The 27,643-nt window shown below is 42.5% G+C and overlaps 1 protein-coding gene across 4 annotated transcripts in view; it reads left to right on the top strand.

Moving 5' to 3' along the window:
* The window catches only part of Fyb2 (FYN binding protein 2), a 111,714-nt gene that overhangs the window by 25,812 nt on the left and 58,259 nt on the right, over positions 1 to 27,643 (top strand). For all 4 annotated transcript variants that reach the window (XR_013110550.1, XM_076934555.1, XM_076934554.1 and 1 more), the window contains exons 2-4: positions 6,171 to 6,921; positions 10,110 to 10,265; positions 12,380 to 12,413. Coding sequence is in view for 3 of the 4 variants with exons in the window: in XM_076934555.1 (XP_076790670.1) it covers positions 6,171 to 6,921; positions 10,110 to 10,265; positions 12,380 to 12,413 (941 nt within the window). In the remaining variant the exon portion in view is untranslated. The remainder of the gene's footprint in view (positions 1 to 6,170; positions 6,922 to 10,109; positions 10,266 to 12,379; positions 12,414 to 27,643) is intronic.

Below are 27,643 nucleotides of genomic sequence, written 5' to 3'. Positions count from 1 at the left end.
GACACAGTCATGCAACTTCTGTGAGACAGGAAAAGAATTATAAGCCAGTGGAAAATGTCAACGTACATTAGCAGAGTGAGTAAAAGCAGTCCTGGGACTCTACAGAGTAGGGTTCGAATCTGTGTAGTTCTCCATCAATGGTTCTCAACCCGTAGGTTGCGGCTCCTTTAGGGGGTCACATGACCTTTTCACAGAGCTTGCATATCTGATATCCTGCTTATCAGTTATTTGCATTACAATTTATAACAGTAGCAAAATTAGTTATGAGAGAGCAATAAAAATAATTTTATGCTTGGGGGTCACCACACCATGAGGAAGTATGTTTAGGGTCGCAGCCTTAGGAGGGTTGAGAACCACTGATCTATAGAAACTTGAGTTATTTAACCCCTCTCCCTACACTAGCTTGTCCATGAAATGGCACCACACCTGCATGGTGGGGCTGCTAGAGATGAATCAAGACTCTACGCATCAGAGTTCATGGTGAGGCTGAAGAGGACGGAACGCATACCTGTCAAATGTGTCCCATGCAAAGGAGCACAGAGGCACTCACACTCATAGTCTCAGGGTGGAACGTGAGCCTCAGAGCCAGGCTGCATGAACCAAATTCCTGGTTTGACCTTCTGTGACCTGGATGGGAAGCACTTAGGCTTTCTGTGCTTGGTATCTGTTTGTACCTGGGAATCCAACAGAGGTGAACAAGTACTCAGATCCGTGTGTGCCACTGGACATATGGGAGATGTATTTGCCTCTTGTGTTATCACTGCCATTAACTTTTCATGATTCTATAAAACTAAAAAGTGAATGAGAGACACCTGTTGTTCTCCAAGTTTGGCTAAATGGAGATGTCATAACATCACATGCAGGGAACTGGCCTTAGAAGTGTTTGACCCTGGCGGCCTCATCCTTCTGAAGTGGCACTTACTTTGTTTATGGTGTCTGGCTGCCCCTCCTTTCTGTATTGGAGGTAAGCCTCTCCTGTTTAGGGGACACTACACCTTTCATCTTTGATTATTCCCACAATAGCTCAGGCATGGCTTTGCCATGTGCTTCCCAAATGAAGCATTTGTGACTCACCTGACCCATCCAGAACAGAAGTGCCCGGGATTGTTTCTAAAGCTATTTTCAGTGTGATCTGCTGACATTAGAGGGGACTGATTGTTTCTGTGGGTGTTCAAAGCTGACCTCACAAAGATGGTGCAAGGAAACTTTAAAAGTCTACAGTTCCCATTCACGAATCGTATAGACCTGCTAACCTTTCCAAGCAGGCATTCTCTGGTTCATCTATTCACCACAGACTTTGTGAGCCACTGGACTAGAGGTAGGCCCAGATAAGGCTCTGTGTCTGTATCATCTAGATCCTGAAAGGCTTGTAAATCTCCATCAATTCACCACATTTTTATTGAACAGCTGTTGTAAGACAAATATTCTTCTAGGCTCTGACATTATAGGAGTGATCAAAAACTAAAATACAAGCAGAGGCCGGTCTTCTGGCGACTCCACTCTGACCGAGAGAAACGGACAACATGCTGGGTGCTCAGGGGAGCTGTGAAGAAAAGCATAGCAGTGCGGGACTGTCAGCACTTTTCTCTGCAGATGACCTAATCTGTTGTTCCTAGCTTAAACAGCAATGGGTTTATTATAGATTCCTTTGGGAATTACCAAGAGCATTAGGAAGAATGTCCTATACTACACCCAGAAACCCATGGCCATTGCCATCCACTGCACATCATGGCAACCTCTGCCACACCTGGCTCCCAAAAGACAGGCTCTGGTACTCATCTCCCTCACTGATGCTTGGAAACTTGGATGCCTCTGCTTGGAAAATTTCAGCACAGAGACTGCCTAGAGATATAAGTCTGACCTCTCCAGCCTCTGCATGAAGGGCAGGTTCACTACACAAAGCTGGATGAGTCAAGCTACATCTTGGAGAAGTCAGGCAGAGGGTGAAGGTGATGTTGCTGGTTTGCAGAGAGGAGATGTGGACAGTGTATCTGTTATAAATTGTGTTTGGCTCCTCGGTGAGAGAGTCATCCATCCTGATCTCTGCACTAAAGTCCTCTCAGGCACCTCTAGGCCTGTGGTTCTTGTTCTCTGAATACCCCTTTCCTGCTCATGCTTGGTTGGTGTTGCCTCCAGGAAGCTTTCTTTGCATCTCCATTGCAACCCAAGCCTCTTCCTGCATATGCAACAGCCTACTGCATTACACTGGTGTGATCTACAGGTGGCTGCTTCCTTTACTTCATGAGTCTGAAAAGGGACTAGTCTACATATCACTATAACTTCGCTGTCTAGCTCCCTGAAGGCAAAGCAATGCACACTTTAAAGTAACATGAATCAGATTTGCTAATTCAAGGAATTAGGAAAAAGATGGGCATTCCAGGCAGAAGAAATCATACATTTGAAAGTCGAGTGCTGTGAGAGGGTGAATGTGTGCAATTTGATTTGGTGAGAAGCCGGGTTGTCTGCTAGGGAGGGGCCTCGGTGATGTCAGACTAACAGGATAGGGCTTCGGAGTGTCTTAGTGAACTCGAGCTAGTTTGAAAGCTTGAGAAAGCCAATTTGCAGGATTTTCAGCATGTGAGGGACTTGCATGATCAGATTTGTGTTGTTAAACAGATTTGTCTAACAGCTGGGTAAATGAAGGATTAGAAGAGCCCAGAGTCAAAGGCAAAGAGACCACAATGAAGTCATTTCAAAATAATGAGAAAGGCTTCGAGGCAGTAGCAAGATCAGGAAGACAGAGAACACTTGCTGAAGATGAGACCTTGAGATTGTGGGACCCATAAAAATGGACTGTGGTTTTGGCTGGAAGACTTTAACCCACTGTCAGCTCCCAGCCCATCCCCACGATGGTAGCTCATGCCCTCCACTCTGAGTGCTCAGAGGGTGATAAACTGTAAAGCCCAAATCACACCTATTTCCCATGCATACCAGGAAGAAGAAAACAGGGCAGTGCTGGAAGAGGCTTTAGGGCCTGGGAGGCTGACACTCACTCTTGTACATGGCTCAGTGAAACAGTAACCTCTCTGTGGTACCTTTGAAGATCAGGCACACATTGCATCGCACCAACCCTGTTCTCCATCTAGCTCCTGCGTCTAAGCTTTTCTTGTATGTTGTTATACTTTCAGGCTATGTCTCCCTAATATTAGACTACAGTATCCGAGAGAAGAGCCTTTCAGTGTTGAAAACTATCCTGTCCACATAGTGTAGGCACTCAATGGATATTTATTGGAAGAGGAAATGAGCCAAGCATAATCAGGTTTGCCCCACCCTGAAGCAGTGATCTTTGCACAGGCCCATGGCTTAAAGTTTATCAAATGCACAATTCTGTTTCCTAACTTTTGCAAAATCATTTCTACAGAGATTAACTTCTACTAAGTAATAGCTTTTTAGTTCACATGGCTCCAGATAGTAAAGAAAAAAATTATTATTACAGTACTTCAAAACCATTAGCCACTGGCTAGTTCACACCCATTTGGATGGTCAATGCAAAAAAATAAAAATAAAAAAGAAGAGCTGGTAAGTATGATGATAAATGAGAATCCTTGTGTACCATTGGTGGGAATGTTAAATGATTTGATTGCCATGGAAACCAGTACAGAGGTTCCTAACAGCTTCAAATTAGAATTGCCATATGATCTAGGGACTCGATATCTGGGAATACATCCATGAGAATTGAAAGCAAGACATCAAAACAATGTTTGTACACAGAGTTTTAGAGATGTCTAATGCCCAGTAACTAAAGTATGCAAAGAACCTACATATAAGACCCCCATTAGCCTTGAGAGAGGTCCCTCCTGCGTTGACCCACCAAGTGTGAGCCAGGTTGCCTGGCTAGAAGAAAGGAAATCCTAACACTACATCATGGATAAACCTTAAAGGTGCAGCACTAAGTTAAATAACTAATTATTTGACCATACAAAGTTAAATAACCAGACAAATGCTATGTATTCCATTTGTTTAAATACCCAGAAGAACCCGACTCAGAGTCAGAAAGTGATGTGGGAAGGGAGCATGGAACTATTGTTTGAGGGATGTAGAGTCTCCTTTGTAAGATGAAGACTACTGGAAATTGGTTGCACAATAGTGCCAATCCTTCTCATGGTGCTAAACTGAGATCTTTCAATAGCTAAGGTTATGCATTTTGTGTGAATACATATTTACCATGAAGTGTGTTTATCTATTATCTTATTTGATCCTGAACTGTTGTGAGAAGTACATATCTATCCCTACCCCCCAGGCCCCTGCCTATACTATTTATGAGAACAGGTCTCCTTGAGTAGCCCAGACTGGCCCTGAACTCCTGATTCTTCTGTCTCATCTGAACAAGTAACTGCTCTATACTAAAGAAAATAGGTTAGAGTCATAAAAAGGATTTCATAAGGCACCTGGCTGGAAAAGGGCTAACCTGAGACATCACACTCACGATCCTCGGCTTCACTCCCAGTACAGGCTTCTGCCACATCAGGAGAGAGGACACATAGATGATTTAGCTGGACTGTTGACGAAAGTATAAGAAATGAACCACTGGAGATTTGGAGAAAGATCTATAAGCGAGTGCTGGGGTGGAGGTGTGTAATGGGAGCAAGGAGGAGAAAAGAGGTAATGCATATGGTGTGCAATCCAGCTTACGGCCACCTGCCTCTCTCTTGCTGCTTGTCAACTTCCCTTCCTTCCTAAACCCTCAGAGGGCAGGTGTGAGTCAACTGTAAACATGGTGAGGAAAGGTCACACAGAGTTCCTGCAGCTGGCAAAATCCAAAGTCATTGCCAAGGCAATGGCCTGTGTGCATGCAATTTAAAAAGAAAGGGAGGGAGGGAGGGAAGAAGTAAGGAGTAAAAGAAAAGGAAAAGAAAACGTGATCAGGAGAAGATAATGGCTCTTACTTTTTGAAATGATTCTGTTAAATGTCCTCCTACCTCCCATGCAGGCAGGAGATGCCAGGATGCACTTACAAAAATAAATGAGCTTTAAAAGGAGAAATGGGAACAATAGAAAAAGCATCAACCCTATTTGGCTAGACAAACAGCCAGCTCACTATGTAGTCCTGGACACTCCTCCACTACCCCCGACCCCTACCTTCTCTCTGCCCTAGACCTAAGCCATCATTACCAAATGGTATGGTAGCTTTTCATATGCTCAATTTGATCTTCAACGGGAACCACTAACACAAGAATATTATATAGCCTCTTGTAGCTTTTATTTATCACAGCCCTACTATGTGCTGGGCCCCGTACTGGACACTTTCTATGTAGTAACTCCAATTCTTCTAGTGTTTGTAATATTAAGCAACTACATGTGATATTAAGACAGGGTTGCACATAGCATTTTCTCGGATGAGAGAAGGCAGAGTCGGAACTTGGACATAAGCCTTCTCAAGTTTTCTCTTAACACACTATAAAATTTCAAAAGCCAAGTTATAAAGAATTGTAAGCGCATCAGGGAAGCAGTGAAGCAGCTGGTCCTACCTGTTCTTCCTAGAGACAATCTTGATGGAGAATGAGCTAGAAATCAATCAGGAAGTGAAAGGAAACTTGACATGAAGATGGGAGTGTACAAATAGGCCAGGATGGCGAGCAGGGCAAGGTCTTCAGGTCAATTGTAAACCACTCATTTGGTGTAAGACTGGTCATCTTTCAATTGTGTTATGTGGAGATAAAATTTCATTATCTTTTGAGCAAACAAGAGACTATATTATGAAGACAGTTGCTCTACACCAAAAAAGATTTTAACTAATTTTTTTTTTAAAGAAAGAAGCCATCCAAAAATTTATCCACTAGACATAGTGATGTGTGCTTTTAATCCCAGCACTCTGGAGGCAGAGGCAAATGGACCTCTGTGATCCTGGTTCACACAGTTTCAGGCCAGCAGGACTGCATAGTGAGATCCTGTCTTCACAAAACACCCAAAAGGCATATGATCAATTGCTATTATTGTCTCTACTTGGTCCTCCCATGCCATGAGAATATCCAATATAGCCAAATTTAAGAGGAAAAAAATCATCACACTCATCTCACATAAACAGCAGCAGCACAGGCTAATGTGGGTTACCTGGGGAGCAATGATGTCACATCAGACATGGGAGACATTTAACAGGTACAGTGAAGCCAACTGGTCATGCTGGATGCTTCCCCAGGGTAACTAGACTCTTGTTCTTCTCTGTGCTTTAGGAAGGAATAAGAAACTTCAAGGAACTTCGAGACAAATTTCAAAAGCTCAACGCCACACCTCTTCTGGGACCTATTAAGAAGTCTCCAGTTGGTGTTTCTCGAAAGGATGATAGAGGATACACACAGCCAGCTCAGGATCTGGCTAATGGGAAGTGCCTCTCATCCTACCACCATCGAACCCTACCTTATTCTTCCACTGGAGAGTCCCAGCCTCTTAAAAGCCAGAAATTGAAGTCATCTCAGAGAGATGAAATGCAGAAGAGTTCAAGTTCCTCAGGACCTCCAGAAAAATCTACTGTGTTTCCTGAAAGAAATTTCCACAAAGCTGCCATGCCATTGGACGTGAGTAAATCAAGAGCTGAGCCATCCAACCAGGAGAAAGGAATGGCCCTCAGCAGCTTCAGATACAAGCTTTGGAACTGGGAGAAAGTTTCATCTCAGAAGAATGAAATGTCTCCAGCTCCAGTCCTTACCAACGGTGGGATTAAGACCTTCCAACTTGAAGGGCAGAAAACCATGGGACTTGCTCAAGGAAAGCCAGAGAAGAGCCTGAAGGCAACTGGAGTCCAGACCCTTCCTCCCCAGAGCCATTTGATGACCCAGAGAAAATCACTCGTGGCCTCCACAGCCTCCAGTTTATCTCTTCCTCGGTCCATCAGGAAGAGCCCAGAAAGCCCTGGTACTGAGGGGAGCCGCAAGAGTAACCCATGCCAACCCGTTTATGAGTGTGAACTTGACAGCCTGGTTCCAGGTAAGAAAGTGAGTCTCCTTGGAACTAAGAGCGAGACCATTCTCATCCTAAGCCTGCAGACCTGAAGTGTATGTGGCCTGTGCAATAGAATCAGAGCATGGCTGTGGTCAGCCTGTCAAAGTGTAGTCCTGGGTTTGAATAAGCGTTTAATTCTGAATTACACTGTGGCAGAGTTTGGCTGAGCCTGAACTTGAATCTCAGCTCTACCTCCACAACCTGTGATGTGTGGGTGATTTATAAGCTTCTTAAAGCTTACTGTATTCTGTGAATCAAATTCAGCACCAGCCTTCTCTGTGTGGAAAACACAGCACAGAACTCATCATTTTTTTTCAGAGTAGTAACCCAAGAGTGATACTCTAGTCTTCTGTTCTTCTTATTCTTTCCATTGAATCTATCAACTGGCTCTTTGACTCTACCTTAAAGTATGTTCAGAACCCCTCAACTTCTGTCTCTGCCCTGGGCTGTAGTCTCTACCACACCTTTCTCTTATGGGGCCATTGCTAGCTGGTTTCACCACTTCCACAGGGTTGCCCCCTTGTATTCTGTGTTCCTCCCCACAGACACAGTGATCCTCTAAAATAACATGAATCAGACCACATCACACTACTGCTCAAAATCTGTTCAGCCTTGCAACAGTGCCTCGCATCGTGGTGCTTGCCTGCTTCTGTCCTTCTTGTCTCTTATCCTTGCCTGCTCAGTCTTTAGACACAAGATGTTAGCTCCACCTCAGGTCTGAGCATTGTCAATCATCTGGAAAATCCTCCTACCAGCTTCTTGATTGCCAGGTGATGTCTTCCTCCTTTGTAGTCTCTGTTGTGTCCTCTGCTCTGATCGGATGGATGCTGTTTAAATCATCTCTTCTGTCCCTGTTACACTTAGGCTTTGGACAGTTCTTTGATTTTTCTCAGGTCACTTGCCTCAGTCCAGGAAACTGCCATACATTTGTCTGCCTTTATAAGAAGGAAATTTTTAGAGAATAAAGCTTACCTTCTTCACCACCTTACCCCTGAAAAATAAGATCAGGTTGATGAAATCTTCAACAAATATTTAGTAACTGGATGGGTGGATGGATGGGTGAATGGATGGGTGGGTGGGTAGATGGATGGATGGATGGGTGAATGGATGGGTGGGTGGGTAGATGGATGGATGGATGGGTGAATGGATGGGTGGGTGGGTAGATGGATGGATGGATGGGTGAATGGATGGGTGGGTGGGTAGATGGATGGATGGGTGAGTGGGTGGGTAGATGGATGGATGGGTGAATGGATGGGTGGGTGGGTAGATGGATGGATGGGTGAATGGATGGGTGGGTGGGTAGATGGATGGATGGGTGAATGGATGGGTGGGTGGGTAGATGGATGGATGGGTGAATGGATCGGTGGGTGGGTAGATGGATGATGGATAGGTGAATGGATGGGTGGGTGGGTAGATAGATGGATGGATGGGTGGGTGGGTGGGTATACGAATGGACAGTTGGCTTGGTAGATAATGAATGAGCTACATATAATCCTATGGCTTTTCCTTTTACTTAGAACAGGAACTAAAGCACTTACTATAATCTTAACAATACCTTTACACGTTAGTCCTTGCATCTCTGACTTCTCTTCCCCTAACTCACATGCCAAGTAGACCTCCAGAACTCTCTTCTTTGCTTGTTCCTTCTTTATTATTAATCCCCTCTTATGATAATGAAGATTCCTGAAGAGGAACTATGTTTCTGTTCTTGGTTCTAGCCCTAGTTCCCACAATAACACCTAGAATACAGTAAAATGGGTACTGAAGAAGGATGGGAAGTGAAATGAATGGAAAGAAAGGTTTATGGACAAAAGCAAAGACTGGATCATCTTCAGAGGAAACTATGGGCAGAGTTTGATGAGATAACCATGTAAATTAGCTTAACAAAATGCTGGGGCTGGGGGAAGACCAAAAACCTAGTTAGTGATATTTCATTTTTACTGTGTCTCCTCCTGATGTTATTAAGACTAAAATTCTCAACATTACAGCAAATTTACAGTTGACTCCTAAAGAGAGGATATTTTGGCTGTGAGCTTCTGGAGAAATGGCTTCTAGTAGAAAGGCAAGAAGGAAGCATTCCCTTCCATCTCAGCTTGTGAAGGACACGACCTTCCCAGAGACACATGGGCAACCCAGGCTACTTGTTTAGTCTTAGCATGGATATATATATTTTATATATATCCATATAGTTTATATATGGCCTATATAAACTACTGTATTGTGTTAACCAAGAATGAAGATGCCCTATTCATTAAAAACGTTGTGTCTTTCTCTGCCAAGAGAAATCACATATGATTTTCACATATAATAATGGAATGTTTGAGTTGTATTCATGAACACAGATAGCAGAAATACACACCATTGGGACTGTTTAGAAAATTCTAAGACACTGAACTCATATATTCTAAGAACCTTGAAGTCAGGGCCCTAGAAATTCAGTGATTAATTTCTAGATCAATTCAGAGATCTGCTTTACAGTCCTATGTGATTTGCTCAGCCAGTGCTTGAGGAGTCTTCTCAGTGAGTAATCACAGTCCTTCCCCCTAACATAGGCCCAGAGCTTCAAGCTAGGACAGCAGTGTCACAGAGTCCTACAGAAACCCGCTAACCACCAATCACCTACTAACTAGATTCTTGGTTTCCCCCTCAAGCATGCAACAACCTGAGCAATACAGTAGAGCATGCAGACTAGAGGGTAGTTTAGTCCTACCCTTGATTCCAGGAAAACTCAGGGCTGTTTAGGGGATCTGTCACCAGAGTCCAGCCTTAAAATAAGAAGTGGAAATTAGTATGAAAGGAATCAGCATCCCACGGTCAGGAGGAGCATGCACAAAGTCTTGGATATGAAAGACTCATAGGAAGCTTGTAAAGTCAGTGAAGGATCGCTGTGGCGCCAGTCACGTGAGTGGAAGATGTGTGTGCTAAAGGTTGGAAAGCAGGGCAGTGCCACTTGCTGAGAAAAGAATCTGGAAGTGTGAATCCAAATTGTGCTGAAATAGCAGATCAGTGACTGGGCCACACGGAAGATCAACAAGATAGTGGCATAAGCAGGTGTGTGATGGGGTCAGAGTGTTCTCACAGCTGCATAGAGACTAGTCAAGGGGCCAGCAAGCTGGTCAGTTTTACCCAACAAATGTAAATAATACTTTACATGTTTTCCTATTTGTAATCAGAAAAGCCAGAGAGCAGACATCGCCAGCTTCCCAAAACAAAGCCACTGCCTTCCACTGAGACCCTCGGTCCACCTCCCCCGAAGCCTTCAAAGCCCCCATCCGTGAACCTCTATGCCTTCCACAGGCAGCCAGCTGCTGTCTCCAAGACCCCAAAAGGTAAGAAGATGCACAGGGCCCACCCTAACTGGATATAGTCATAGGTGCCTGGACCACATGTTCTTTTTATCTCATCCCCTCCCCCCTCACACATAGCAAACTGCTTCTCCAAGGGGCTGGCCATTATTACTGCTGTTTGCACACGCAGACTGTGGCGGCTTGCCCGTGAAATGACACATGTGTAGGGACTGTCCCCCTATCGCACCTGAGCCAGTCCACTTCCCCCAAGAGAACTGCATTACATCACTGGGACTCTGGCCAAGAGGAAGAAAATGAAAGGTCTTCAAGTTAGGAAGCAGCGAACCTTTGTGTGCACTGAACAGCCTGTGCTGTAACAGCCAGTGCAGGAGGAAGAGGAGGAAGGGAAGCGGGGAGAGTCTGTGCCAGGTTAACCTGACTTATTTGCTGGTCTCCCTCAGGCCCCCATGATGTGTATCCTCTGTGGTATATAAAGCATCCTTGAAAGACATTTTTCTGTGTTCTTTTGTCTCTTCCTCAGCTACTTAAAGGAAAAGCTCTGTTCCTTTTCATTCTTACCCCAGTGTCATCGCCCTGATTTCTTAAACACCTTTTCTTGTTCCTCCAATGAGCAAGAGGGGGATGCACACTTCGAGGCTCTGTGCAGTGGCTGATGCGCTAACATTTGTTTTACCATGCTGTCAGTACCAGCAGATGGTGTGGTATAGCAGAGCTAATACAGGCTTTGATTGTTCATTTGTCTGCTCTAGGCATCCTCAGAGTTGAATTTCCCTAACTCAGATGTAGAGAGAATCTTTACATGTATGGAAGCATCACCTGTCAATAAAAAAGCCTCTGGTCAATGAGTTGAGGCAGGAAATAGGAGGTGGGAAGTCTGGCAGAGAAAGCAAGAGGGGGCGGGATTCTGAGAGACAGACTCAGGAGATTCGCCCCAGAATGCTCATGGAGACAGTCGCATGAACCTGAGGAAAGGTAACTAGCCCTGTGGCACTCATAGAGTAGAATAAGTGAGTAATTAAGTTATGAGCTAATTGGGGAGCAGACCCACATTTGGCCTACACATTTATTTGTACATAATTCGGTCTCAGAGTCATTATTTCTGGAAACAAAGAGATCATATGGAAAAACACAAGGTTACAGATGACTTTAACTTCTACACTCGGTGGTTCTCATAATGAAGCCAGCATCAGAATCACCTGCGTTTTTTTTTTTTCTTAAAAAAAAAAAAAAAAAAAAAAAAAAAAAAAAGCCAAACCTCATTCTTAGAGCTTGTCATCCCAAGGAAGACTGAACACTTTCCTTTTGAGCAGGTAGTGGCATGCTGGCACAGGGAAACACGTGCACATTAAGAACCTGCACTACAGGTCACCATCAGCTATACCTTTTAAGAAAAGTCTACATGCAGAGACAGAGTGTTCATAAGTGTGTACTGGTAATGTGGCAGCTCCTCGCCAGAGAAGACTATAATTCCCCACCCCCACCCACACCCACACCCCACCTTGTTGGTTTTTGAGACAGTATTTCTCTGTGTAGCTAGCCCAGGCTGTCTCTGAACTCAGATGTCTGTTTCCTTTGTGCTAGGATTAAAGGTGTCTGCCACCATGCCTGGCTTTGATTTTTATAACTATTAAAGATCTCAGGCTTTAGACTATTGCCACAAAAGGGAAGATGACTGTCTAGAACAAAACACTAAGTTTCTTAGGATAAAACAGGCTTTGTGGATCTCAGCTCCATACCAGCAGCCGCTTCAGGTTGAGCATGATAGTCAGTGAGTCTCATTTCCTGTCCTGTGAAGCAGGGACTGTGGTATCTCTAATCTTGTGGAATTATTGTGAGAAAGTATTTTGACCATGCTTGGCACACTGCACATGCTCAGTGTATCTGAGTGTCATCTAGAACACATGGTGAGTAGTTCTCTCTGCCAGTTCGTGTGGTAAAAACAAGCAATTAAGAGATTAAACCCACACAGGGGTTCCTGTCCTTATGAAGGTCAAAGTGCCCATAAATAACACCAGAATATATAGGGATGTGCTGTTGTTTAGAGAAAGGGAGTCCTCTGGATACCAGATTAGGGGCATCATTCACTTTAACCAGACTGCTACCAACACCTTTCCCTCTGCCTCTTGTTCTTGCAGTGACAATGAAGGAGGGCCCCCTGCCTCCGGACAGGTGAGTACCTGTTCCTCTCCTGTGGAAGAGTGCAGCCTGCTGGGAGGACTCATGGGCCTTCTTAGCACAGGCAAGACACTCAAAGCCACTATGCATACCCCCCAGAAAGGCTGCAGAAAGAACAGACTTAACAAAGCAAACAGGAAACTCCTGGTTTCAAATAAATAAAGATGCATTTAACTTCTGTGCTAATGTTAAGTTGCAAGCCTCATCCTCTGAGGTACTTGGTATTGCTTCATTGTACAAGTGGATTTAGTATATTAAGACAATGACCTTCTTAGTTATAAATCAAAGAAGAGGCAGCTCTGGTATTAGAAGTTGGAAATGGGATTAAAGATGTTTCTAGTGCCCCCTCCTGAGAATTTCACTATGGAGGGGTCAGGTCATTAATTCACGTAGCCAAATAATTTCTTGTGTCCCCCCCAGAAGTGGCTTGGCCTAGGCTGCCTCATTTTTTGTGTGTGTCTTTGCTCTTTTGCTTGAGAACTGCAAAGTTGCTTCTGCAGCCCTCATGTGATGGCCTCAGATGCCCAGCTTCAGAAATGTTCTTCTCTCCAGGGCCATGATTCCTGTCCTGATGTGCCCAAACCATTTTGACTAAGCCTCACTCCATCCCAGAGATGTTCTTGGCAAGGACAGTCTTAGGAGGAGAAGTGAGCAAACAAACACAAGCCTATTGCGACTCAGCCATCAGATGCTCACAGTGCTATAGCTGTCTGTAATAGAGGCAGCATATGTACCAGAGGTTGTACCAGCGAGAGAACAGCCACATTTTCCTCAGTGGGGACCAGAAAATCTTTAGAGAAGTACTTCTCCATTGCAACATTAGTAATCCTTAGTAAAAGCAGAGTTTTAGTAGAGGAAGTCCTTGGGGACAGCGGTTATGGCCTCCAGACTAACCCAGGTGTGCTTGCACACCATTAGTGATGCTGGCTGGAGTTGCTCATGTCTGCAGCTCTGGAAGCTGGCTGATGAGGAATTGCTTCTAGGACTGTGTGCTTAGACTCAGCACTGACTCATCATAAGACAGAAATGTTCTCCTCCTGGTGGCAACAGACAAGCAAGATGGTGGTGTGGACACTCACGTTTTCCCAGCCTTTACCAGGTCTCTTTCACTGAGGATAAATTGCTCAAAGCACCTCACTGTCCAAGTCCAGAGTCAGACTGGAGGACCACTGAAGACTCACATGCCAAAGGATGAGGACTGGAGGGAGGGAAGGTGGTAATAGAGATGTTGGGTCAGTCAACCCATCAGTGACAAGGGCACACTTGAGTCGAGTGTTGAGGATGAATGTTTGCTTGATATAATGATAGTGAAGAAATGCTACAGGAGGAGACAGGGTGTGTGTGTCATAATCAGTCTTGTTTGTGGAACAAGAGTGTTGAATGAAATAAGAATGTGGACAGTATAAAAATGGGACTGTGGCTCAGGCAGGAGCATGGTGAACCATCTTGTACACCCAGGGACTGTGGAGATGGCCCTGTTCAACCAGGCTCTGCCTGGGTTGTGCCAGATATAATTCATGTGCTCCGGAAAGTCCTAGTTGAATGTCCATTTGAGAGATGGGCCAGTGCAGCTGCACTCTACATACAATTATGTGAAAGGGACAATGGTGTAGATGGCTCCAGCCGTGATGATCACAGGCCCAGAGTGACAGCTGTGGTGGCAGTGAACTCCTGCAGTGCTGAGTCAGCCAGGTCTCATGGCTGTCATTCTGGAAACATCTCAGGATGCATGTAACTATAGTGGGCATATTGGCACTAAATGAAGAGTTCTCTGGCATTTTAGCCATAGCAACAGCAAGTCCTTTCACACTCAGAGCTGTGAGGGGCCCATTGGGAGAGTGTTTCCTGTGTGGCACTATCTTCCTACAGGCTTTGTGAAGGCAGTTTTGACTATTCTGCCCTGTCACACTGGCTAGAGAACACAACTCCCACCTGGACTGGGACTTTGTTATATGTGAATTATGACACAGACACATATGATAAGAATGAAAGGCAAAAGGGCCATGTGGCTCAGGTGGCTTCATGGAAGAGAAACTAATTAGAGGAATAGCCTACACAATAAGCAGGAGGTATATAGGTCTGACTTTCATTCTCTTTCACGACACTGTAAGATAGATAGAGATATAGCAGAGTGTTCCTCTTAGGACTAACCACGTCTCAGACAGACTGACAGATGGATGGCTTGATGAACAGTCAAGATAGAAATACAATTAGGTATGATAGAATATGCTTGGAATCCAAACACTAAGAAGGCTGAGGCAGGAGAATTGACATACATTCAGGGACAGCCTGGCCTACATAGTGAGACCCTGCCTCAAAAAAAAAAAAAAAAATGGGAAAAAATGTGTTGAATTGTTGAATATAGGTAGTAAGAAAGAGGAATAAACAGACAAAAACCATCCTGATATAGAAAAACAATTGATATGTTCAGAGTATAAAATAGAATCAGCCATCTGTACCTCTGGGTTCTGGTCTACAGATTCAAAAAAAAAAAAACTTAGGTGAAAAAACATTTGGAAAAAAAATTCTGCCTGCTGAGCATCTAAAGACATCTCTTGTCCTCGTTCTCTGAGCATCTGGTGCAACAGTTGTTTGCCCGGCACTGGAGCCCCACTAGGCATGCTAATCAGTGGGAGTGAGGTAAGTGTGTGGGAGGGCACACAGGTTCTATGTACATACTAAGCATTTTATAAAGCAAGGAGGGCATCTGCAGCCTTTCTTGTTTGCATGGATACCAGAAGCAATTCCCCATAGATACTAGGGGGCAGGCCACTATAAATTAAACACCTTGCTAAACAGTTTGGACTTTGTCTTGTCAATGACAAATCAGCTTGAACACATAACTGTCATAACGCCCAAAAGCCTTAGATACAATTTCCATGGAAACTGATGCTTGCTAGAGAAGAATATCTCCCTTGTTCAAGTGCTAACCTTCTATACAGATATTAGATTTGGGCATAGATTTATTGTAATGGGAAAAATATCTTGAAATTTTCTGATATAGCCAGGCATGAAATTAATGAGAGCTCAGGTTTTGAATCTCAGCACTACCACTTAATGTTTGGGATACTGAGCGTGCCTTAACCTCTGCAAACCTGTTCTGTTCTTGTACAATGATCAAATGAGATGAGGGTTGAGATGTGTTTATTATGGTGTGTGGGAGAGTAACTTACTTAGCTATAACATAACAGCCCCACGGATAAGAATAATGCAGAACCCTATTTCCTAAACACCTATCACTGGAGAACTCAGTAGCTAGAATACTCAGTACCTGTTTTTCTTTGTTAGATCAGATTTTAATTCACTTACCATGTATTTTTCCAGCACGTTCGGTATACTGAGCACTCTTTAAGTCTTTCAAATTACTCTGGAGGAAAATTGGCCTCTACACCCCAAATTTCAACATTTATATCATCTAAACTTGATTCTTATGTACAATAGACAGGAGCTTTAATTCCCCCTTCTTGGGACAGTACTTAAAGCACAGAATGACAGTTTTCTCGAAGTATAAACACTTCTTGTCTTCAATCTTTATTGATGAAGGTTTTGTATTTTTGCTGTATTGGAGGGCATGGAAAACACACTATAATTATTTTGCTAAGAACCCAATGCCATCAAAGGCAGCCATCTTTCATTTTGGTACCTCTTCCCTGTGTTAAACCTGAGAAACAATGCTGTATAACACAAGTACTTCTGGAGTCAGAGCAATACAAGGTTCCTCCTCCACAGTTGAGAAAAGCACCATGCCAGACTTTGACATTCACAACTGCAAATAGATACATGATAATATTGCATTCATCGTGTTATGGAGACCAGTGTGTATGTACCAAGCAAGACATAGATGATGCCCGGTGAGTCTTGGCTAACTACTTCTTCCACACTTGACCTCACCATCCTTGTTGTTTCTGAAATATTAATATCTCATTAGCTCCCAACAGTGATGGAGGTCTTTAGATGATATTTTTTCCCATCACTCTTTCATGCAGACCAAGCTGGCTGGCATCCTTCTTGAATCAGCAGTTAGAGTTTGTGTGAACAAAGCAGGTTGGTCCCTGGGTAGCTGTTAGCTTTAGGTTTCTGTCAGTGCTTAGCAGGGCTGGTTAATGTTTTATTCATGAGCTATAAAGATGGCTTTCTCCCATTAAAAAGTGGCAGAGGGTAATCCTGATTCAGGAAATGTCTGAGTTAGATGAGAGGGAATAGAGAGGCTATTTACTTCAGAAGCAGGAAAAAATGCTCACATATGGGTCCTTAGAAGAGCCTGCAAGTGTGTTCATAGAAGTCTACCACTTGAATCGTGTGTGTGTGTGTGTGTGTGTGTGTGTGTGTGTGTGTGTGTGTATTTGTGTTTTGGAGACAGTCCTACTATCCAGTCCAAGCTTCAATGTATAATCACTTTGCCTCTACCTCGCAAGAAAACTTAAAAAAATATTTTTATTATATTTATTCTGTATATGTATGTTTCTGTGCATGTGTATGTGCCACTGTGTACAGGTATCCTCTGAAGCCAGAGGTGTCAGATCACCCTGGAGTTGGTTGTAAGCTACTGACATGGAAACTGTCTGGAAACTGGCCTTGGTCCTCCGGAAGAGCAGTATGTGCTCTTAACCACTGAACCGCTAAGAAAACTCTTTTTATGTCTCTGTTTCACAAAAGTTTTAAAACACTGGTATCAACTTATTTCAAGTCATGTATCTGGTCTCTTTCATACTTGGTGTTTTGAAACAGACTTTTGTATCTACGCTTTTGGTATGCTTGCCTCATGTGAAACACAAAGCCTTCAAAGGCTGGAAGGCTATTTGTCTGTGTCTAGGGCATTCTGCACTAGGAACAGGGAATGGTTGGTGCAGTGGAAGTGGGGGTGGGAGAATTACATAGAGTCAGGAGGTTAAAAATGATGATAATGGCAGTGCTGAGAACAGCCAAATTCACTCACAGCCCTTCTCTGAAACAGCCATAGAGAAAGCTTTTAGGGAGCATAAAGCTGGGAGTTGAGGACCACAAGAGGTTCAGAATGGCCAAGAAAGGCCTAGAGATGGTGACCTTTGGCTTAACACCTGAGTAAGAGCCCATTCTGCTCACAGAAAGATCTAGGAAAAGAACATGCCCAGAAAGGGAGTGTTCCCAAAGACTCAGTCTCAAAGGAGCCCCACCCTCCACATGTTAGAAGAACCAGACAAGAGGCAATCATGGCTATAGCCCACTGAGCAGGAGAATCTCACCAGTCAGGGGATGAGTTTGGTGTTTGTCCTAAACGTACTAGAAAGTCATGGGAGGGTTTCAAGTGGAGGAGTGGTGCAAGCTGACATTTGTTTTGTAAAGTTCACTATTAATGTTGTATAAATAATATATTTAGAGAAGAGATAGGAAAATAGCCTAAGAAGTCACTAAAGCAACCAAAGCAGCCACCTTCGTAGAGTATTTCAATAACACCACTTCTGTGTCCTGTTATTTCTATCCCAGGTAGGTGATCCCCCTTTTCAGAGGTAAGACAACTGAGTCCCAGAGAGGTTAAATTAACCAGACCTGGATCAGGGAATAAAAATGAGATTAAAGAAATTACTTGGTCTATACTGGGGAAAATTAAAAACAAAATAAAACAGCAAGTCTGGCCCAGGTGTGGGGACTTGGGTGGGGACAGACAAGGGGAGGGGCATCTGGGATGGCTTCTGGTTCTTTTCTGTTTCCCTCCTCGTTGCTGCTAACACTGTTGAGCATTTGGCCATAGCCCAAGCTCAGCACAAGGCAAGAATGGTTCTTTCAGAAGCTGCTTGGGATGTTTCTACTTTGTAGCAAGAATAACGTAAAGCATGTGGATCTGCCTTTGTCAGTGTGTCAGACCTCTCAAGGCCGTTTTTTAATTACTTAGTTTCTTCCCTGAGAAGTTGTGCTACAGGAAATCAAGATGAGTGGAGAGCAAAGGAAGCTCCTCTTGTCCTGTCCTGATGGTTGGGGGTGCAGAGCACCTGGAAACCCCAGTCTGCTCAATTAGAGTGCTTGGGGGTGGGAAGAGCAAATATGGAGAAGAAAGATTTTCGAAATCTGTATCCTATAGAGTTTTAGATCCAGAACTGATGGCTTCAGTTTAAGATACTTCTGAAACTTCTCATCTTTTTAAATCAGACTTCAGGGGATGTTCCACCATTACAACATACCTTCTCTTCACAAGGTCAGTGGTTTTAGGGGTCACAGATATACTAGAATGCTTCTCTTATTTCCTGTTTTCAGAATTCTTCCTTTGGGAAAAAAAAAAAAAAATCCCTCCCAGCTTCTATGATTATTTTTCAGCCACAAATCCTTGAGTTTCATTTTCAAGCTCCCAGCCACAGTCACCCTGGAGAAGTGGTTCTGAGGGACTCCTAGATATGCGGCCTGGAGAGTCAGGTCAAACAGTTTACAACAATGTAACTGGATCAGGAGTCCCTGTGTCTCTCCTGGGCAGCGTGGCTCTGGAACACGGGCACAAAGGCTCCCTGTGGCTCCTCTCCACAACAGAGGAATACTCAGGGTCACTTCAAAAATTCCTCCTTAGGGTTTCATTTAAGAGCAGGCCCTGGCAGAACCAAGATACAAAAGGGTTTGGAGCCAGGCAGTCTTTCACCCATTGTCCAGTGGTATTCAGATGCTAAGTTAGAAAATTCCAGAATTGAGGAAAAGAGACAGTTTGTGGGTTGCAGCCTATTTTTGTACATATCTTGTACATTCTTTAAGGTTGACTAGAAGCTAATTTTTTAAATATGGCCACAGGCCTGGCACTACTTACACTTCCCATAGCTGTTAGACTCAAGTAAGAAAGACAGTAGTTAGTCTTGTTTCATAGATGAGAAATCAGGGGTGGTGATGGTTCTTGACTTTGTTTCTTGTTTGAGATATACAGATTTCCCCGGATATGAACTCAGGACTTTAGTAAGGATTTTCAACTGCACTGTACTCTCTCTGACTTTACAACAGGAAGGGGTTTGGAGGAATCTATTGTACTACAAACCATGAATAAAAAGATTATCTGTGGTTTTCAGCTCTATTTCCCAGCACCTATCATTCAGGGATGGGTGAAGAATAATTACTGGATGGCTGAACCATGGACCAGTGGAACTTCAGATAAACTGAATGAAAGAAGGATGGTTGAGTGAACTAAATGATAAACCTTCCACTAACTTTTAGGCAAATGATGGTAGGCTTAATTTCTATATCATGCACTGATTTGCATATCTGTTGTCATAGTCTTCTATTGTTCTTAGTGGATGGCCAAGCTGAGCTCTTCACTTTTGCTTGGGAGCCGTGTGACAAGGGAGCTCACAGGAAGCCTTTCCTCTTCCTCAAAGGCTAGAGTCCAGCACCAGCTGGATTGCCAAGACCTTGTCCTGATTCTTTTAGCTTTCACTAAATAACATTTCCTCTTCTTCCTCCTTTTTTATGGACTCACTGGTCTGTGAACTGAATACACCATGAAATTAGTCATCAAACATCCATCATCCATTTCAAACTTAGAATAAAAATTTAAAAAAAAAAAAAAAAAACTAAACATTTAACCAGAGTCCACTAGGTCCTTTTGTGTGTTCTGGCCATTGTTTCTCCAAGCTTCTCTCCTAGTTCCAAGCTTCTCTCCTAGTTCCCCTTTCTGGTGATTGCTAACTTTCATCCTATGGAGCAGCCTGTTGGCTGTTCAAGCAGGCTTGTTACAACCATGCAGGAATACTAGCTGCCTCCCATGTGTGGAAGACTCTTCTCCCATGTCATTTCCAGTTAGCTTTGACTCGGCATACATGATTTGTTTTTATTATGTAATTCAGTATTATCAAACCAAAGTATGTTCAAGCCATTGTTTAGACTCTGCCTTCATGCAGAATATTTTTCTTTCAGTTGGAAGAATGACAAATCAGCCAATAATGACATACTATAAGATGGTGTCAAAAGCATCAACTTCCCAGCCTTTAGCTCAGCTTCCTCATCCAAGATGCTGAATTCACAGATGGAAAGAAAGGAGGCAGTCTGTTTCTAACAACTTATTGTTGCTTCTTCTTTAACTCCTGTGTGCTGCTCAGATCACGAGGCTCCTGAGTTCAGGCTCCTTGTGCTACTCACCCTCATGTTCTAGAACAGTGAGTGTATGAGAAAAGGAGCCAAGCAGGGAAACGCAATGATGCAACATTATATTCCCACCTGGGAATGTCTCAAGTGATGCAATACATCTCTGAGCATTGACACTGTACCCAAAACTTTCAAATTTTAGAGCATTTCTGATTGCCAATTACCATATTTGGATAAAAACTCCAAACTGATAAAAATGTATGCAGATATTCAAAATGTGTGAGAAACACTGAAATCTGAAACAGTTTGTTCCCGTGATTTTCTGATAAGATATACTGGGTCTCTGTTGCTTTGAACACCAGAAGGTGATGTCAGTGTAACACAAGGTGTCACATGATCCCGTAGTAACAGAGAGCAAATTAAACTAGTTTTAAAAATCAGAAAGTAATTTATAGATAGATTATGCCCTTGACTTACAGGCATCAAGTGAACTATAATGGTATGTGCACATAGGTGAGAAGAGGGGCAGCTAGATACGATAGCTGGAGAAGCAGAGGGAAGGTCTGGTGTGGAGAGGAGCTGGCCATCCATCCCAGGTTCAGGAATGCCCCTTCAAAACCTTGAGGTTTGTAGCAAACATGGTGTCCTTGCAAAGTAGAAAGGAGACCTGCATGGTAGGAGGAGGACAGCACCCTTGAGATGTACCCAGCAATGAGATGAGGTGGGGAGCTTAAGGTTCTATGAATGTGTACATGTGTGGGGGGGGGGGGAGGGTCATACATCAGTGAGGAATGTGTTCTTCACTTGCTCTTTACCTTAGATTTTGAGGCAGGATGTCTCACCGAACCTGGATTTGTTGGCCAGCAAGCAAAAGACAGGATCCTCCTGTCTCTGCCTCCACAGTGCTGAGATTACAGATGTTTGCCCCGTGCACGGCTTTTTATGTGAGCGCTGGGAACCTGAACTCAGGTCCTCATCTCTGTGCTGCCAGCACTTTACCAAGTAAGCCACCCTCCCAATCCACTAGGGCTGTTTCCTTACTGCTATTAGATTTTATTCGAAACAAGGAGGCCTTTGAAGATCTTAGGCTCTAACATTATATTTCTAGATCATTCTAGCAGCTGTGTGGTGAATGGCTTATGGGAGGGTCAGAGAGAATGGCACTTAATGAGGTTTTAAAGAAAATGGAGTTTAAGAGGGGGCCATTGGAGATACTGCAGGCAGAGAGTCCCGTGTCTACAAAGCATAGAGGCAGTACATTGGCTGCAGGAGCTGCAGGTGATCTGATGTGATTCGAATGGGTAGTAGTAGTGGGGCGTGCATGGGCTGGGGGGGTGCTGCATGTAATAGCCGTTCAGTGAGTGTTGGCTGACTGTGAGTGTTCTCCTGTTCTTCAGCCGAGCATCCAAACTATACTCACCATAATGTTTTCCCCCTGTGTTCTTCTCACCTCCTTATAAGTTCACTATAAATAAGGAGAAGGAGTCAGTCTAAATTTTCTTTTCTGAGACTTCGTAGCATAAACTGGTTTGAACTTAAGATCTTCCCACCCTACTTCCCGAGTATTGTGATCGCTGGCCTGTGTCACCATGCCACAGTTAAAAAGTTGTGTCCGAGGCTGATGGCTTTGTCAATAAAGCACCTGCAACTGTGAACCAGAATTTGGGTTTCCAGGACCCACATAAAGGCCAGCCACAATGCTGTGTATCTACAGTCCTGCTACTCCTTCAGTAAGGCAGGAGGTGGCAATAGGAGAATCCCCAGAAGCCATCCAGTCTGGCATACATACACAGTGGCCAACAAGAGACCCTAAAGGGAATAAAAGCATAGGTTTTGGAGTTCTTGGACTCCACGTGCTAGCTGTGTAATACTGGAAAATGTTCATATCCCTGGACCTTCCATTTTTCCTTCTCTGTGGGGTACAATGAAATACCATCCTACCTTGTAGGGCTGTTGTGAACTGTGAGATAAATATCTATAACTCTGAAAACTAGAATCATAGTGTGTAAACAGCAGCAGTTGATGGCTGTCAGAAACAACAGGGCTTGTCTCCACTAAGGTCTGATGTTCTAGGCAATGGGCAGTCCAGAATCCAACTCCTCATTAAAGCCTACCACTGGCTCAGAGGGTAGCCTGGATTCCTTCCCTCTGAGACGTATGGGGTTAAATATTCTGGCAAAGATCAGAGCACACTCTGAAATGTGGACTGCAGATATACTCTGAGTAGCCACCTAGGGCTGACAGCCCTTTGTTCTGTTTACTCTGTTGAAGCCACCATTGCCTTCCTGAGGATCTGCTCTGGCACCAGACAAAGACAAGATAAAGAACTTTCAGATGGTCACTTATAGACCACCACTGACTCTGCTGGGTCCCTCCAATGCCTTAAGTCATAGTTCATGGGTGATGATGTCAGATCTGGGGATGACTTGCCTGTCATATATCTCCTGTGAAGATGACCCACAGAAGGCTTGACTTGTCTGGTAATTGGATCAGCCTCAACCTTTTTGAAAACTGTCATCCATAAAACCTCTCATAAGCTAAGCTCCCTCCAACAACCCTTGTTCACTAGACAGCACTTCATTGATCTTATTCTCCAATTTCCCCTTGCTTCTAGAGTAGCTTGTAGGAATGAGGAAAGATGGGTGAACCAGTCAGGTGATCTGGTTTCTAGACCCAGGTCCTCTATGTCACAGTAGTCTAAGCTCTGTGTCCTCATCTGCAAGATGCCTCATGGTGCTACTGAGAAAATTAAATTAGGAAGCATGTACAAAACGTATATGAAAATAGTTTGTGCCAAAAGTAAGAGCCAGGTGTTGTGCAGTGTACCTGTGATCTCAGCTACACTACACACTGAAGCAGAAGGATTATTTGAATTTGGGAATTTGACAGCAGCTCAGGAAACACCTTGTTTTAAATGGAATGTGAATGAGAGTATATGGCTTAACTGGATGAGAATGGTAAAGGTTCTCAACTTCTGTATCTGGAGCAGACATACCATTTTCTCTTTATGGCTTTGGATAACTGTCTGATTACCACCTCCCTCAGGTCCTCTTTGCTTTACATTTTAATAGCATCCTTTTTTTCCTGCTAGCTCCTCCCAAGTCTTCCCCCTTCAGTCATTCTCAAATCCATGCATTCTTTTTCTATAGTTGTTATCATTTCAAATATGTATAAATATGTAAATGTACCCACTGAATTCATTTAGTGTTGCTTGTCTATTTGTGATTTTAGGGCAGACCATTTATATGGAATAATCAACTAGGTGCTCATGTCTGGGAGAGACTAGTCCCCCTCTCTCAACTGTCATTAGTTGCCTATAACTCTTTGTTTAGGGATGGGTCCCCTTCCACTTTAGCATTGCCTATTGGTGTCATTCTTGTTCAGGTTTTGTTGAGACAGCTACGTTGTTCAGACATCAGGGGCTTAACTTCATTGTGATTTGTGAGAGACACAGTCTCACAGTAGATGTGCCGGTCCTATGCCTCTTAAAATCTTTCCCCTCCATTTTTCACTGAAGCACCCCTCACTTGTTTTCTATATTCTGGCAAGTTGTGGGTGCTTTGTGGTTTGTCATAAACAACAGTTTATGATCTTCATTGTGAATAGAAGCTCCTTTGATAAAGGGTGAGAGCTATACTTACACATGAATATTTAGGTCTAGAAAACACACATGAGAGAGATTATGTTTGTCTTTCTGGGTCTAGGTTACCTCACTCAGTATCATCTTTTCTAGTTCTACATATTTACCTGCAGACTTCAAGATTTCATTTTTATTTACAGCTGAATAATATTCCATCATATATATATATATATATATATATATATATATATCACATTTTCCATATCCATTTGTCAGCTGAAGGACATTTGGGTTGTTTACATTTTCCAGCTATTGTGAATAGAGCAGCCATGAACACGACTGAGCAAGTATTCGTGGAGTAGAATGTCAAGTCCTTTGGCCGTATGCCAAGCAATGGTTGAATGGGGTTGTATAATAGATCGATTTATAGCAGTTTGAGACTTCTCCAAACATTTTCCCAGAGTGGCTATCCCAAAAATTCTAAATAAGATTCCCCTTTCCCAACTTTCCCTGTTGGTTTTGCTGATATGTTTTTCTTTTTTTTTTTTTTTTTTTTTTTTTTGGTTTTCAAGGCAGGGTTTCTCTGTGTAGCCCCAGCTGTCCTGGGACTCACTCTGTAGACCAGGCTGGCCTTGAACTCAGAAATCCGCCTGCCTCTGCCTCCCAAGTGCTGGGATTAAAGGCATGCGCCACCAACGCCCGGCTGCTGATATGTTTTTCAATTTTGACCCGGGTAAAATGAAATCTCAAACTTGGATTATTTGGGTTTTTTTTTTTTTTTTTTTTGATATCTAGTTTGTTTTTTAGTTCTCAGTATATTTTGAATATTAGCCCTTTATATGATGTGTAGTGTGTAAAAATCTTGCCATTTGTAGGACATCACTTTGTTTGCATGATGGTGTCCTTTGCTATGCAGAAGCTTTTCAATTTCATGAGGTCCCATTTATTAATTGTTGATCTTAGTGTTTGTGCTGATGGTCTTCTGTTCAGAAAGTCTTTTTTGTGCTAATGGGTTTAAAGATATTCCCATTTTTTCTTCTATGAGGTGCAGTGTATCTGGTTTTATGTTGAGGTCTTTGATGAATTCAAGTTGAATTTTATGCATGATGATAAATGCATTCTTCTTTATGTAAACATTCAGCTTGACCACCATCATTTATTGAAGATGCTATCTTTTCCCAGTGTATACTTCTGGTTTCTTTATTAAAACCATGGATTCATATGTATGTGTGTGTGTGTTTGTATCTGGGTCTTCAATTCAATTCCATTGATCAACTTGTCTGGTTTTGTGCCAGTAGCATGCTGTTTTTATTACTATAGCATTGCAGTATAACTGGAAATTAGGGTTACGGATAACTGATACACTAACAGTTCTTTTATTGGCCAGGATTGTTTTAGCTATTCCTGGGTTTTATGATGAAGCTGAAAGTAGTCCTTTCAAGATCTGTGAAGAATTCTATTGGAATTTTGATGGGGATCGCATTGAATCTGAAGATTGCTTTTGGTAGGATGACCATTTTTACTGTTACTCCTACTGATTCACAATCATGGGCGATCCTTCCATCTTCCAATATTTTCTTCATTATACTGAAGATTTTATCAAACAAATCTTTGCTTAGTTAGAGTTATCCTAAGGTATTTTATAATATTTGAGGCTGTTGTGAAATATGGTGTTCTTTTTATTTCTTTTTCAGTCTATTTGTAATTTATAGATAGGAGGGCTATTGATTTTTATGGGTTAATTTTATATCCAGCTAATTTGCTAAAAGTGTTTATCAGGTACAGGAGTTTCCCAGTTTTTAGGGTCACTTATGTATACTACCATATCATCTGCAAACAAAAATAGAAAACGACTTTCTTTTTTCCAAGTTGTATTTCCTTGATTTTCTTTAAGTGTCTTATTGTTTGGGCTAAGGCTTCGGGTAATATACTGAGTAGGTATAAAGAGAATATATAACCTTGTTACTAATTTTAGTGAAATTGTCTGAGTTTCTATGCATTTAAGTTGATGTTGGTTATGCACTTTCTGCAAACTGCCTTTATTATGTTGAGATATGTCTGTTGTATTCCTAATCTCTCCAGGACTTTTATCATGAAGGAGTGTTGAATTTTGTCAAAGGCCTTTTCTGCATCTAATGAGAAGATAATGTGGCTTTTGTCTTTTAGTTGATTTATATGGTGGATTTTATTTACCAGTTTATGTATGTTGAACCATCCCTGCACTTCATCCTTCTCTGGGATGAAGCCTCCTGGATCATGGTGGGTGATCTTTTTTAATGTGTTCTTGGATTCGGTTTGCAAGTATTTTGTTGTGAATTTTTGCATCTATGTTTATAAGGGGAATTGGTTTGTAATTCTCCTTCCTTTTTGAACTTTATGTGGTCATGGCATCAGGGTAACTGGCCTCATAAAATAAACTGGACAGTGCTCCTTCTGTACACAAAATGGTGTAATAATTTGAGGGGTATTGGCATTGACTCTTCTTTTGAAAATCTGGTAGAATTCTACACTAAAAATATCTGTCCCTGAGCTCTCTTGGGAGGGGGTGGTTGTGGGGTCTGGAAGACTTAATGACTGGTTCTATTTCACTAGGGGTTATAGACCTGTTTAAATTGCTTAAATTATCCATTTTCTTTTAAATTTTCCAATTTGGTTGAGTACAGTTTTTAAAGTATGCTTTTATGATTCTCTGGATTGCCTAAGTGTCTGTCATTATCCCCGCCCCCTTTCCTTTCTAAATTTGTTAATTTATATCTCCTTGTTCTGCCTTTTAGTTAATTTGCCCAGGGGTTTGTCAATCATATTGAATTTTCTCCAAGAACCAAATCTTTGTTTCATTGATTTGTTGAATTGATTTTTTTTTTTGTTTCTATTTATGTTAAGACTTGTTTTGTCTTTGAGTATGAGCTCAAGTTGGAGAAAGTTCTGTTAGATGCTGAGAAGGTGTATTCTTTTATGTCTAAGGGAAAGGTTCAGTAAGTATCTGTTATGTCCATTTGGTTTATAACTTCAGCTTCGGCATTTCTCTGTTTTTGTTTGATGACCTCTCCGTTGTTGAGAGTTGGGTATTGAAGTCTCCCATTATCAGTGTGTGAGAGTCAATTTGTGATTTAAGCTTTAGTAATATTTATGAACTTGGGTGCCCTTGTATTTGGTGCACAAGTATTAATAATTGCAATGTCCTCTTGGATTTTTTTGTTGTTGTTGATAAGTATATGTGTCCTTCCCTACCTCTTATGATTAGTTTTGTTGTAAAGTCTATTTTGTCAGATGTTAAAATTGCTACACCTTTTACCCTGAGGTAATATCTATCCTTAAAGTTAAATGTGTTTCTTGGATATAGCAGAAGGATTGATTCTTCCCTTTGTATCTATACTGTTAGACTATATGTTCTTGATGAATAGAGACCATTGATATCCAAAGTTATCAATGAGTAACTTCTTTTTAAAATTTATGTTATTTGGTATTGGTGGTGGTGGGGTGTGTGGGTGTGTGTCCCCTCTTTTGATTTACTGGTCTTTGATTATTTATTTGCTGTATTTTCTTGGTATGTTAACCTCTTTTGGTTGGAGCTCTCCTTCTAGTACCTTCCTTAGTGGTGGATTTATAGATAGAT

The sequence above is a fragment of the Arvicanthis niloticus genome, chromosome 5, assembly GCF_011762505.2.
Source record: "Arvicanthis niloticus isolate mArvNil1 chromosome 5, mArvNil1.pat.X, whole genome shotgun sequence".
Taxonomy (NCBI): domain Eukaryota; kingdom Metazoa; phylum Chordata; class Mammalia; order Rodentia; family Muridae; genus Arvicanthis; species Arvicanthis niloticus.
The sequence above is the reverse complement of the archived record's forward strand: the minus strand, read 5'-3'. Positions and strand labels throughout refer to the sequence as shown.